This window comes from Tachysurus vachellii, chromosome 1, assembly GCF_030014155.1.
Source record: "Tachysurus vachellii isolate PV-2020 chromosome 1, HZAU_Pvac_v1, whole genome shotgun sequence".
In the NCBI taxonomy this organism is placed as follows: domain Eukaryota; kingdom Metazoa; phylum Chordata; class Actinopteri; order Siluriformes; family Bagridae; genus Tachysurus; species Tachysurus vachellii.
In genome coordinates, this window is record NC_083460.1 from 4,407,648 (window position 1) to 4,421,022 (window position 13,375).

Consider the following 13,375-nt stretch of genomic DNA (forward strand, 5'->3'; position numbering starts at 1 on the left):
TGTGTGTGTGTGTGTGTGTGTGTGTGTGTGTGTGTGTGTGTGTGTGTGTGTGTGTGTGTGTGCGCGTGCGTGTGTGTGTGTGTGTGTGTTATACTGAATTAACTGAAGATATAGCTCATTTGTTTCCTTTCTTGGCAACTGTAATACAGTGTAATATAAAAACAAGAGGTCTCTGTACACGTGTACCTCTTAACATGAGAACAGAATTTTTAACTTTAATTCAGAACAATGAGCTGGATTTCTTAACATCATCACATTTCAGTGAATTTTCTTTCTTTAGATAGGTCCTTCATGTAACATTTTACCTTAACAATTTACCTAATATACAAATCAGCTTCAGGTTTACAATTTTGCAAAAGTTATAGTGCATGAAATATTGACTAACATACAGGATTTCACACTGGGGGAGAAAAGCAAAACTAAACATTTCTTTTTAATGATTATTTATTTATTACATTAATTATAGACACATTTTTCATTGAAGATTCAGAAATATTTATGAGGTCTGTTTTAATGTGACAAAGACTTTAGGATAGACGGTTTTATAGTATACTTCCTGTTATAGCTTGAAAACCTGAATATATAAAAAAATCTATCACACCTGAGGTGTGATACTTAAACTCCAAAAATCTCAACAAAAAGAAAGTTAAAAGTTTAGCAATCTGTATCCTCTCATAATCCTCCTTGTTCCCAAGACTGCAGTCAGCAAGAAGATCAGAGATCCACACACTATCAGAAAACACTGAACCGTGTAACTGAAACAACAGAACAGACGTAAATATCAATACTTGCAGTCATTTCAGGAAAGCATTTCAAAGTCAAGGGATAAGCTGCTGTTTGCCTGGTGGTTACTTTTGAATATAAACACTGTTTGCGTTTGTTACATTGCTATATGCGTTTTGTTTTAGTTCAGCTCCTGTCTTCACCTCTGTATTGTGATTGTTTGGTCCGTCTCCTTATTGCTTGCACCTATTTTGAGTGTTCCTTTCGATTAGTCTGTATATTTAAACCCCTGTGCGCATTGTTATGTCTATGAAGTGTCCTAATGGTCTGTTAGGTGATGATGGCAAATGTGACAATCAATTTTATATAACACAAAACAGGTGAGCAGAGTCAAGAGGAAGGTGGAAGCAACCACAAAGAAAGAAGGACAACATGTGCAATAGGTGCAAATGGGGAAATTGTCTATCACGACCGTGACGATTATAAACGTCACCTGATGTTAACTATAACCTTGTCTAATTTTATCATAGTTGAACAGATATTTTACAAATTATTCTTTTTAACCATGTCAAAAAGCGAGGCCGTATATTTCAAGTAGGAAAATGTAAACATGCTCTAGGTATGGCAGGTCTGTAAATTACATGTTGTATGATTTATGTTTTATTTGTTATATTTTCCTGTCCAAAAATCCTAAAAATATGTAAAGCATTATAAAATACACATCAACACTTTCTGACCAATCAGATTCAATTAAACAGCAGAGTGATAGAAATAAGGCCACGATACGTTATGCTTTTTTTTTTTTTTTTTGTATTTTTTTCAGGTAGCTGCTCTACTCACCTGTTGGAGTTTTGAGCTTTAACAGAAGCCTCAGTCAGCTTATTTTGTGTACATACACCCAAGGCAGCTGCAGGGCAACAGATGAAACACAAAACTATGCTGAAAAAGTCGCTAACAATATTGTCATTGTATTTACATTTATTAGTCGTAGTAGTAATTACTTTTTCAAACCCTCTATCTGTGTGTGTGTGTGTGTGTGTGTGTGTGTGTGTGTGTGTGTGTGTGTGTGTGTGTGTAAGCATGTTACATACTTGTGCTTGATCTTGGAGTGACTAACACATTAACAGACACTTGGTGCTCGCCGGCTCCACACCAGTACCATCCTGCATCTCGCATTTCCAGGTGCTTCATCGTCACGGTAACTGTGTCCATTTGGTCATCGTTGATGAGCAAAGATTCACTGATGAACGTCCCGTTGTTTGTAAATGAGCAAGATCTTAAGTGGCCGCTCCTGCACCACTTCTTAACATTCTGTCTAATTAAAAAAGCAACAAGGGAAATCCTTAATTTATTATTTTTTTTAAACAAATTGCCTGTATAGAGCAAAACTAGCTGGCTGAAGGACTGAAAAGCTGAGGTATAATTCAGTACGTCTGAAAAAACTACTGCAGTGAGAATTGTGCAGATGTATTTACTGATGTACTGTACCTATGTTTCTTACTGTAGTGGCACTGCACAGTGACACTGTCACCCTCCTCAGCACTTACTTCACTGTTCACTACTGAAATACCTAAAACACACACACACATAGTCATAGTTAAGTTTAGCTTATTAGTTCTTGATCAGTACATGCCTAAGGTCATATTTAAGTAAGATGATTATTGCATGATTATTGTAAACAAATGTAAAGCAGAATACATCAGCTTCCCCACTAACCCTGTATGACACTGATATAAACTGACGTGGCGCTGTCTGTGGTCCATATCCCTGCTATTTCCACCCCGCACCAGTACCACCCTGAGTCCGTCTCCTTCAGCTCACGCATGGTCACTGTGAACATGTGCTGCGTGGGATCATCAGCGATTGTTATTCTCTCATTTGAGGATGGAGCATTGTCCGGCTTGTCTGTGCGAGCTAGACTGGAGCAGAAGTCATATACGGAGCCATGGCACCAGTACTTCACATTCAGAGTGTACTCAGGCATGTAGTAGCAGGGGACAGTGATTGATTTACCCTCGAACACTGTCCATTCTTTATCTGTCTTCACAGAGCACCGGACACCTAGAGCCAAGGACAAAATAACAAGCCGAGGATAATTTTAATCCCTAAAGCTTATTATTCAATTACTTAAGTAGATTTGTAAAAAATTTACAGAAGAACAGAGAATTATATGAGTGTCAAGATCGCACTTTTACCAAATGAACAGTATCAAGTCTAATGTTTACTTAAAAAACACACATTTACCAAGCTTCAAGCTAACTGTCATTGCCAAACTAACCCAATTTCTTCTGTAGATTGAAAGTCTTAAAAAATAAAAATTTAAATACAAAAATCTGAACTGGTGAAGCAGCTCATGGCATTTGAGATTTTAACAAGTACTCTGAAGGTCTGAAAGTTAGTTGAAAAAGCAAAAAGCATTTTCTGTTTTAAATTTACTTGAGCATGAGTTCTAGTATTAAAATACAATAAATCTCAAGACAAGTATAAATCTTCTAAAAGTAGATTTTACACTAATAAAACCTATAAGAAAAGCATGTAGTTTCATGTAAACTGTTGTCCATTTAAAGGATTTTTAAAGTGGATGTTGAGATGAAGAGAAAGAAGTCTGCAGTTATGAGTTTGGCCATTGGTATGAACTATTTTTGCCAAATGGTCAATAAAACCTCCATTTTGTCTCAAACCCTATAAAAGATAAACAGTACCTGGCTGGTAAAAATGAACCTTGGATCAAAGTTGTTTTTTTTTTTTTTTTTAATCAAGTCAAATAAACAGCACATTGTGGCCATAAAAGACATCGGAAATCTTATTGGTCTAAAAGTTTTTCTGATAGGAAATATTTTAAGAGCTTCTTTTTTATTCCATTATCAATACCAGCACTTACTCTCATTTATACTGAAACACATGAGAAAGAAGAAGTTAAAAAATCTTATCTTTCATTTCCTCTTACAATGTATAAAAATAAATTCACTCCTTTTAAAATCCTCTTCCTTTATTTTGAAGTGTCTTCTGATGTCATTGTTTTATTAGTTGTTTTCTAACCTTTTTTTTTTTAAATTTATTAATAATAAGGTGAAAGTTTAGGGATGTCATTAGAATAAATCATTATGATGATAATGCATTTTCTTAAACGTTAGAAATTATAGATTTTATTAAGATTTAGGTGAAAGTCTTCAGGATTCTCACCCTCAATCCTCTAACCCTACAGTAAGTCCTCGAAGATTCAGAGAGCGGTTTCCCCTAAATAGTAAGAATAATACATAGTGAGAAACCTGGCTTTTTAAATTCTGCCAGAGATCTGCTCCTAGTTTAGAAAAACCTAAAGTCTCACCTGGAAGCTGAGGAAGGAGCGCAACGAGAAAAAGCAGACGAGTCATCCTGAAACTGAAGGACGTACTATGACTGAGTTGCTCCTTTCCCCTGAGCTGTTGTTTTGAGAACTTTCCCTTCCGTTCTGACTGAATCCCATGCCAGATGTTTTAACCTCTTGTGTTCCAGGTCACAATGACTCTTCTATACACGTGGCCTATCTAACACACTATTCTGTTTATACACATCTAATATAATATACAGACTATAACTATTTGGACAATTACAGTTTTTTTTTTTTTTTTAAAGATATTGGGGTTTTAATGTGAGGTCATTTACATCCATATCTGGTGCACATTGTAGGAATTGCAGCACTTTTTATACAAAATGTTGCCCTCTTTCAAGGACCAAAAATGACAGGACATTTGGCTGCGTTTGGTATTTTAGCAAAGTTTTATGGACCCTTGTGTTTTATATAATCACTATTTCATGCACAAATAAGTTGAGATAGTTGCATTTGAAATCATTCATTCATTCATTCATTCATCTTCTACCGCTTATCCGAACTACCTCGGGTCACGGGGAGCCTCAGGAGTCATCGGGCATCAAGGTAGGATACACCCTGGAAAGAGTGCCAACCCATCACAGGGCACACACACACACTCTCATCCACTCACGCACTCACACACTACGGACAATTTTCCAGAGATGCCAATCAACCTACCATGCATGTCTTTGGACCGGGGAAGGAAACCTGAGTACCCAGAGGAAACCCCCAAGGCACGGGGAGAACATGCAAACTCCACACACACAGAGGCGGGAATCGAACCCCCAACCCTGGAGGTGTGAGGCAAACGTGCTAAACACTAAGCCACCGTGCCCCCCGTTGTTGTTAATTCTCAAATTAAAAAAGATTAGAGCTGTCACTGCCATTGTTTAAAGTCATCATAAAGGTGAAAACTCTGGGATACACACTAGTGAGCTCAGGAACACTAAAACACAGTAGTGGTTGATGAACCAAGAAGAAAAACCCTTCAAACCAGCAGATCAGTAAAACACTTAAACACTTCAAGATGTGTTATTGTGTTATTGATGTAAGAAACGAAGCATTTTGAAGCCTCAAATCAACTGAACCAAGTGCTTCGCAAAATGATTCACTGCTCGTCTGCTGATCAAAATATTCTAAAGGCAACGAGATCATACCCAAGCATAATGACACCTCTTACAAAATTTCACATCTCTTCACAACGGTGTGCTGTTTTCAATATAGTTTGCAAATGATAATATGAAATATTAGTGTCGCAACATTGTTGATGTGTTATGTCAGATCACATAGCACATCTCAAAATAACCTAGTAGACAGAGGTTCGTGGGTTCACATTGAGATCAACACCCCCGGAGTTTTTAAATATTTGTAAAAGTTTCGAAGCTTCCTGAAGCAGTGTTTTGAAAGCGGACATCACTAGTATCTGTGTCAAGGTCAACAATCAAATAAAGACTTCACTAGAGTAGGTCCAATCCACAGACAAAACATGACGGTAACAAATGATGGTTCTGACCCATGAGAGCCAGCTCAACCCACAAAGCTACACTACAACAAATCACTTACAGATGAGTCAGGAGTTTTATAATTCCTTTATTGCTCATTTAGTCATTGTAACAAACCTGGCTACAAAAGATAGAAAACTTTACTCCTGAGATGGACAAGCACAAAACAATAAAAACAACGATATTAAACATATGAAAGTGTGCATTTTCATGGCATGAGCTGTTGTTCATTGACAGTTGTTGGTCAGTAAATCATCCGTATATCTCCACACCTGGAACAGAGAAACAGGTAACTACAAGTTAGCTGGATTACTAAAAATACTTATTTCTATTTAGATTCTTTTTACTATTTATACATACTAAAATAAACTTATTTAAATTTTGAGATGTGCTAAAATTATTTAAATTCTCAGGTTTAAACAATTTTTAAAGCAATATGGGATAATACAATGAGGAGGAAAAAGGATAAAAGATTTATAAACACATTGAAAAATATTCTTGTGTTAGACTTCTGCGAAGAGAGAGAAAGCAGAACATCTTGACCTTGGCATTGCGAATTCACCGAAAACTCTAAAAAGAGAGCGCTACAGAATAAATAACCTATACAACCATTTCCTTTTTTACTTTCTGTACGGGACAAGACACTAAATATGTAATATCAATCCGTAACCAAGTTCGTTCAAACCAATCATAAGTTCTATAAAACATTCATTCATTCATCTTCTACCGCTTATCCGAACTACCTATCTCAGGCGTCATCGGGCATCAAGGCAGGATACAACCCTGGACGGAGTACCAACCCATCGCAGGGCACACACACACACACTCTCTCATTCACTCACGCAATCACACACTATGGACAATTTTCCAGAGATGCCAATCAACCTACCATGCATGACTTTGGACCGGAGGAAACCCGCGAGGCACGGGGAGAACATGCAAACTCCACACACACAAGGTAGAGGCGGGAATCGACCCCCCAACCCTGGAGGTGTGAGGCGAACGTGCTAACCACTAAGCCACCGTGCCCCCTTTCTATAAAACACCTAAGGACAATTAACAAATTAAGAACAATTAACAAAACTATAAAGTCCCGTTAAACATATCATATAGGTCACTTACTACTTGCTAAATTGATTTATTTAAAAATAGCAACTTTTGGTTTTCATTTCACCCAAGCATGTTCATGGCCCTCGATCGAGATAACCATCACTGCAGAAGTAAAAGTCCAGGTAGTCGAGCCGGATCTGATTTCAAATCTTCCTGTAAGCAAAACACTACAACATATTTCCAAAGCAAAACATATCGACGACTCCACCCAGTTAGAAGGAGGTGCATCAGATCAGACTCCACTGCCTGGACTTTTGCATACCCTCTGCCCAGGTAGGAGGAGCTGGATCAGATCTGAAGAACCAAGTCAGGTCCACCTCCACCCGGGTAGGTTGAACCGGTTCAGCTCAGACTCGACTCCACTCTCTAGACTTTTTGTTCTTCAGTTAAGACTACACGCTTCAATCCGGTGTGATTGGTTTGACGTTAAACCTGAAGAGCCAGATTCAACCTGAATGACTCAGTCAGTCAATCCAGTGTATAGCTGCAATGTGCACCCATGATACTGATAGTATAGTTCATTAAAAAGCAACTTAGCATGACTGCTTAGATCACAGACAATACCTGGGGGGAAAAGGTGCACCAGGTGAGAAGGTGAAATTCATTCAGCCAATATAATTGATCACCACGAGATGAAGGATGGCGTGTGCAAACAGGAAGTCAGCAAAAGCTCTTTCCGGTGACACAAACACGAAGTGTTCTTTATTCTCTGGATTGACCTGAATGCGCAGACACACTATGGAGGAAGAAAACATACATAAACACGTGTTTAGATCGGATTAGATTAGATTGGTCTAATTAGATACATATGGAGAAAAAAAATTATCATTTTTACTAAAATATATTTTAACATGTCTATTAGATGTTATTTTTGGAGTTATTAAGCTACAAACCAGTACATAAACTAACCCTGACTCACCTGCCAGAGTAAACGAACCGATACAGGAAATGAATCCTGACAGAAAGCTGTTAAACGGAAAGCTTCCCACCACCAAACAATACAGGAACTGAAAAGCTCCTGTCAGTAACACGTACAGCAAATAAGCATCTATTACTTTTATTTTATTCGGTGTTCCGGTTGCGTATTTTTCTACAAAATGCAACAAAACCGAAAACACCGAAACAGCCATTGTTATTTACGTCTTCAGGTAAAAAAGCGTCAGGTAAATGACGGGCTGTGTTCCAAATCGCATCCCACACCCTATCCTCGCGCACTACTTAGGGAGTGACGTAATGGTTCTCAACGCTGTATGTAGTGCACTAGCTGCCCAAACCGTTCAGGACTCAGCTCAGCAATTCAGCCAATAACGTTTGAGCAAAGTGAATACGTAATTGTAAATGTGTTGCTATAAACGCGAACGATGCGGAAACGTTTGCCCGAATTATAGTTCCGGGGTATGTTGTTGAATTTCTGAAGAATTAAAAAAAAAAACATAAATATTTTGTTTATCACACTGTAATCCATCTGTTTATTTTTATTTATTTAGCTGTTTAATTAACGCGTTTAGTTCTGCGTTGGATAAACAACAATACAGGACTGCTGTTTAAAATGACAACAGGAGTCAGCTGACTGTTAAATGTCCAGGTTATGTAACAAGAGCAGTGAAGTTACTACTGTAACGTGGAAACCTTTTGTTCCTAGAAGGATACAGACTAAGAAACTTGTCTTTTATTGTTTTTGTTATGTTCGTCAGCAACAACTTGTCCTTTAAGAGTCAGAATGCAAGACGAGAATGAATTAGAGTAAGTGACTGACCTGTAGTTGTTATTGTTGTTATTGTTATTGTTATTATTGTTGTTGTTATTGGTGTTGTTATTGTATTTAGCCTTGTTAAATCAATAGGCTACAAACATTTTTAAATGTGAACAGTATTGACTATTCTTGTACAATTTGCAGTCTGTTGTCTTTATTGGCATCTTTAGTGCTGAGTAATGCTGACCTCAGACTTGAAGCTGTTCTACAACACTTTAAGTCATGACCAGTAACAAGACATTAAAATATATCACTGTATTAAAACAAGACAGTGCTGTAGACCAGAGATTTAACAGCGAACAGAAGACAATAATGTTAAAAATACATTTCCTTTAACAAGGAGTTTTCATTTAATTTCATTGCTTTCTGCGTAACAAGCTGCACTTGTTTACCCGAGTTCAATGATCTACTATCACGTCTATATAAATTAAATATTCTGGATATGTAATTGCACTACATGACCCATTTGATGTAATATATAATTTCTTATCAAAAGAAAATAGTCATTTGTTACTTCTCTGCAAAAATGCAAATCTTTATATCTGATATTTTATTATTTTATCCCAACAACAAAGTCTTTTGCTGTTGTTTGGCTGTCATTGTATTTGATTGAACATGACTAGGTGATGTGTGTGTGTGTGTGTATAAGTAAATCAAATGAAGGTGTGGTGTATGACTCAGGACGAGTGCATGCTTTTTTTGACTTACCTATTTATTTCTTCCTCCGCTCTTCCATTGTTCTTCCTATCTGTAGGCCAAACTCTGGAAACTGGTCCTGGTGGCCATCTTGGCGGCCAACATCTATGTCCTTGCTGAAAAGTGCAGAGGCTAAAATTCTTGCCTGTATGTGCAAGTAAATATTATCATTTGTGACATCAGTGATTTTGTATTCTTTTAATATAATAGGTGTATGTATATATATTTTTTTTACGTCAGTCCATCTCTCTTTATTAAGGTATCAAGAATGATTTGTGGTCTCGATTTGTCACGCTGCCAAATCAAAACAGAATATGGACCTTGATAGTAAACAAGAAGTCAGCACGCAAACCTCCAGACCAAGGTACAGATCTCATATATCATGCTTTAGATGTAATTCTTGTAGAAAGACAACAGACATCATCACCTTCCTGTTTATCCATCAGCATATTATTGATCAATCATCACAAATGACTGAGATGCTTTAAACTGTCTTCTTATGTTCAGTACTCCTTGGATATCACACTTTTTTTTTTTTTATTAGCTTCTCAGATACCCATCGTGATGGTTCACGGCTTTGGAGGGGGTGTCGGCCTTTGGATCCAAAACCTGGACGCCCTAAGCCGCTCACGTTCTGTCTATGCCTTTGACCTGCTTGGTTTCGGGCGCAGCTCTCGTCCTGCCTTCCCCGATGATGCCACATTAGCTGAGGAGCAGTTTGTAAATTCCATAGAACAGTGGAGGCAGAGCCTGGGGTTGGAGCGCATGATCCTATTGGGCCACAGCCTAGGAGGTTACCTAGCAACATCATATTCCATCCAGTATCCGGAGAGGTACTAATATGACCATTGTATAATTTTTAAGAACAAAAATAATGCTTTGATTTTATCATGGATTTCTCATAGTCATTGTAGATTTACAATATTCATGACAGAATTAAATAATAATAATAATAATAAACAATACACCTTTTGAATCTTAAAGCTTGATTCTCTTGTTCCTTAGAGTCAGTCACCTCATTCTCGTGGATCCCTGGGGCTTCCCGGAGAAAACACAGCCTCTTCAAGAAGGCTCATCAGGTCAGGTTTCGGAGGTCAAAAGACCCGGACCGCCTCGCTGGGTGAAAGCAGTGGCATCTGTTTTGAGTTATTTCAACCCTCTGGCCATCATCAGATTAGCCGGACCATGGGGTGAGACACGGACACAATTACATACAAACTGAACCTCTGAAACTGATTAGATGTTTTTTAGTTTATGATGGTGACCTTTTCTGTTCAGGTCCAGGGCTGGTGAACAGATTCCGGCCTGATTTCAGAAGGAAGTTCGAAGATCTTTTTGATGATAACACTATTACTGACTATCTCTATCATTGTAACGCACAAACACCCAGGTACTGACACTGTGCTTTTCTCTTTTAATGTACACTATTCAAAAGCAAACATCATTTCCATTTGACTGAACTGAGTAACAGCTGGATGTACGAAACTTGGATGCACGAGATTCGATCATGTTAAATAATCAGTTTTTGTACAACCAGTAGCAAGAAGTGTTTTTTCAAATCCCTGAGCTGAGAATCAAGCCCACAATGCTGGTGTTTTGTAACAGACACAATACCACTGTATTACTCTACCATATGTAGTTTAATCACATAAATGTAATACTATAGTTATAATTCCCCTCAGTGCCCACAACTTCATAAGATTTTAGACTGTATTAGATTTACATTAATACTAGATGAATTACTCACATTCACATCATGTTTTGTTGCGAAACTTAATATTTTTTTTAATCATACTTACATAAAAATCTTTTCCTAAATCTGACTGACCACATAATCATTTTTTAGTGTAGTATCTTTAAGTGCAGTATAGTTTGAACAGTTGATAATTCAGATAAATTTTTCATAGCGGAAAGCTGCAAAAGCACCAACTTCCTGGAGTGCATTAAATTATAAAATAATGATTTAATAAAATAAAAAATCTGGTAACTGTGAAAAAATCGTAAACAAATAATGATGAAATTTTCAGTTATACATGAAGATTCGCAAGGGATAAATATATTTTAACACGATAGCAACCATACAGTTTAAATAAAATAGATTAAATCTAGTCAGTGTAGTTTAAATATTTAAATTCCTGGACCGTGTTGAATTCTCGATTGTGATTGGTCAGAATGTCTGAGGATAGCTGATACGTGCTAGATAAACCACACGTTTATGTTAGCGCTCGTTGTCATGTGTTATTGTTTCTGTAAAAACAGCTCATTCGCAGTAAACAGTTAATGCTTAACTACAAAGATTTTTGATGAGATATTTATTTATCTGTTTGGGCTTTTCTGAAAGAGGCTGGTGAAGAAATGGCTGTTTATAGCTACTATAACATAAGTAAGACCAGGACCGAACTTGTTGCTGTTGGAATATTGCTGTTATATAAGAGGAATAAAACATTTAGAGACATGCTTCTGGAAGACATTAAACTTTAGGGCAACTCTGCTCCACATCAGGCTGCATCACAGCACGCAGTCATGATTATTTACTTATTTGTCAATCACGTAAAGGTTCAGTTATCTGCTAGCTGCCATAATCAGGTAATAATTAGATTATTATCATACATGTAAATACACTTACTGACTGAGTGACTGGTAACGATGTCTAACTGGTTAATTGTTACTGTTTTAAACATAGTGTTCAGAGAGAAATTCAAAATTCTCAAAACTCTGCCTTTGTGTATGTGTCTTCTTCTCGTTCCATTTCTCTTGCACTTTCTCAGTGGTGAGGTGGGATTCAGAGCCATGTGCGGGTCACTTGGCTGGGCAAAGAAGCCAATGATACACAGAGTGAACCTGCTGCCATCCTCCATGCCAGTCACCATGGTGTATGGTGCTCTGTCCTGGGTGGACAGTTCCACCGGGAACCACGTCGCCCAGATCAGAGGCCAGAGTCCTACACGGGTGGTGGTGAGTCACACAAAACAGTCACTTCATTCAATCACGACTGACAGCTGAAATTTTACTCTAAACAGTTACTAATCCTACTACTATATTTAGAGATGTAGAGATAAAAGGTTGATGTTATTTATTTTTTTCCTCACAGTTGATTGATGACGCCTCTCACCATGTGTATGCAGATCAGCCTGATGAGTTCAACCAAGTAGTGGAGAACATCTGCAAAACTGCTGTCTAAATGTTCCTACAATAGAATGAAGGACTCCATATTTGTGAGGCCTTCATGTTTTCCTACATACTACCTTTCAATTGTTTTTTTCTTTTTTAAACAATGTCTTTTTTTAGACAGCACAACATTTCAACAGGTTTCAACAGACTTATTCATCTGTTATAGATGGATAGGTAATGTGTCAGTTAGTTGGTAAATTTATTGTTTGCAAATGAATTGTTTGTCATTTTTATTAAACAAATTAGCATGTCCTTATTTTACAGCAATAAGTTCTAATTTAATCCTTTAATAGCTTTTAATGTTAAGATTACAAATCAGGATGCTGCCAAACATCTCTCGATTGTAACCTTACATAACTCAGCATAATACTTATAACATTCATACTTTCTGCTCAAGTCGTTGGTTTGACATTTGGAAAGTCTGGTAGCATAAACAGTGATACAAAAATGTAACCTAAAACTGTAGCTACATCATTTGTGATTTGTTAAATCAAATCTGCTCTAAATTTACATTAGAACGCTTTACAGTGAAGACAATCCCAGGTGCTGATTTAATGCAGAAGTCTGATTACGGATTGTGATTGTTGTTGTGCATCTATGTTTAACTTTGACAGTAAAATAGTTCCAGAAATTACTTTCTATTTATTATACTGATTGTGCCATGCAATATTTATAAACCATTCGACATAGACATTCATTTATTTTAGTCTGTTGTACCCATAATTGTAATATTGTATTGTGTTTTATAACATGGAAATCGGAAAATAACAGTTTGTATATTTTACCCTTTTCGTTTGTGTTGCTATTAATTGTAGTACCTTGATTCTCCACAAGATGGCAGCAAGTAGCTCGGATGTTAAAATATTCCAATAGTATCTTGTCTTAATATTTTAACTCGAAGATAAGAAGTATTTTGTCACTTTTAGTTATCCGTATTTTGTATTTTATTAATTAGCATTGCATTATTTCATCACATTTTATTTCTTGTAGCTAAACAGCTTTTTAGAAGTAGGCACTTTATTTCTTATCACTTTCCATCACTTATTATTGATTATTATAATATTACAA

General features: G+C 36.9%; 3 protein-coding genes across 5 annotated transcripts; 1 reads left to right on the forward strand and 2 right to left on the reverse strand.

The window, feature by feature from the left end:
- Positions 1-426: 426 nt before the first annotated feature.
- pigr (polymeric immunoglobulin receptor) lies at positions 427-4,189 on the reverse strand. 2 transcript variants are annotated; one of them, XM_060868794.1, is made up of 6 exons: positions 4,052-4,189; positions 2,440-2,784; positions 2,212-2,293; positions 1,815-2,038; positions 1,564-1,630; positions 427-755 (listed from the first exon to the last, which is right to left on the reverse strand). In XM_060868794.1, the coding sequence occupies exons 1-6, from the start codon at positions 4,095-4,097 to the stop codon at positions 647-649; spliced, it is 873 nt and encodes a 290-aa protein (XP_060724777.1). In that variant the 5' UTR covers positions 4,098-4,189; the 3' UTR covers positions 427-646. The 2 variants fall into 2 exon arrangements, with proteins under 2 accessions (XP_060724777.1, XP_060724786.1); XM_060868803.1 differs by lacking the exon at positions 1,564-1,630.
- A 1,463-nt stretch (positions 4,190-5,652) lies between these two features.
- LOC132844921 (dolichyl-diphosphooligosaccharide--protein glycosyltransferase subunit dad1-like) lies at positions 5,653-7,866 on the reverse strand. Of its 2 annotated transcripts, none has more exons than XM_060868825.1 (3): positions 7,607-7,866; positions 7,255-7,423; positions 5,653-5,851 (listed from the first exon to the last, which is right to left on the reverse strand). In XM_060868825.1, the coding sequence occupies exons 1-2, from the start codon at positions 7,815-7,817 to the stop codon at positions 7,293-7,295; spliced, it is 342 nt and encodes a 113-aa protein (XP_060724808.1). In that variant the 5' UTR covers positions 7,818-7,866; the 3' UTR covers positions 5,653-5,851; positions 7,255-7,292. The 2 variants fall into 2 exon arrangements, with proteins under 2 accessions (XP_060724808.1, XP_060724799.1); XM_060868816.1 differs by having other exon boundaries at positions 5,653-5,849; positions 7,252-7,423.
- A 285-nt stretch (positions 7,867-8,151) lies between these two features.
- abhd4 (abhydrolase domain containing 4, N-acyl phospholipase B) lies at positions 8,152-13,091 on the forward strand. The gene is made up of 8 exons (XM_060868783.1): positions 8,152-8,430; positions 9,195-9,283; positions 9,396-9,500; positions 9,681-9,969; positions 10,142-10,326; positions 10,415-10,526; positions 11,905-12,091; positions 12,228-13,091. The coding sequence occupies exons 1-8, from the start codon at positions 8,408-8,410 to the stop codon at positions 12,315-12,317; spliced, it is 1,080 nt and encodes a 359-aa protein (XP_060724766.1). The 5' UTR covers positions 8,152-8,407; the 3' UTR covers positions 12,318-13,091.
- The last annotated feature ends 284 nt before the right edge of the window (positions 13,092-13,375 follow it).

What these genes read in the sequence shown, in the direction of transcription:
- abhd4 (XM_060868783.1), top strand. Translation starts at nt 8,408, where the DNA reads ATGCAAGACGAGAATGAATTAGA. An exon ending in AGAGGCTAAAATTCTTGCCT is followed by an intron (nt 9,284 to 9,395) that starts GTATGTGCAAGT and finishes CTCTTTATTAAG; the next exon opens with GTATCAAGAATGATTTGTGG. An exon ending in ACGCAAACCTCCAGACCAAG is followed by an intron (nt 9,501 to 9,680) that starts GTACAGATCTCA and finishes TTTTTTTATTAG; the next exon opens with CTTCTCAGATACCCATCGTG.
- LOC132844921 (XM_060868825.1), bottom strand. Translation starts at nt 7,817, where the DNA reads ATGGCTGTTTCGGTGTTTTCGGTTTTGTTGCATTTTGTAGAAAAATAC. An exon ending in CGGTTCGTTTACTCTGGCAG is followed by an intron (nt 7,424 to 7,606) that starts GTGAGTCAGGGT and finishes CTTCCTCCATAG; the next exon opens with TGTGTCTGCGCATTCAGGTC.
- pigr (XM_060868794.1), bottom strand. Translation starts at nt 4,097, where the DNA reads ATGACTCGTCTGCTTTTTCTCGTTGCGCTCCTTCCTCAGCTTCCAG. An exon ending in TTATATCAGTGTCATACAGG is followed by an intron (nt 2,294 to 2,439) that starts GTTAGTGGGGAA and finishes TGTGTGTTTTAG; the next exon opens with GTATTTCAGTAGTGAACAGT. An exon ending in AAAGCTCAAAACTCCAACAG is followed by an intron (nt 756 to 1,563) that starts GTGAGTAGAGCA and finishes CTGTTGTTTCAG; the next exon opens with TTACACGGTTCAGTGTTTTC.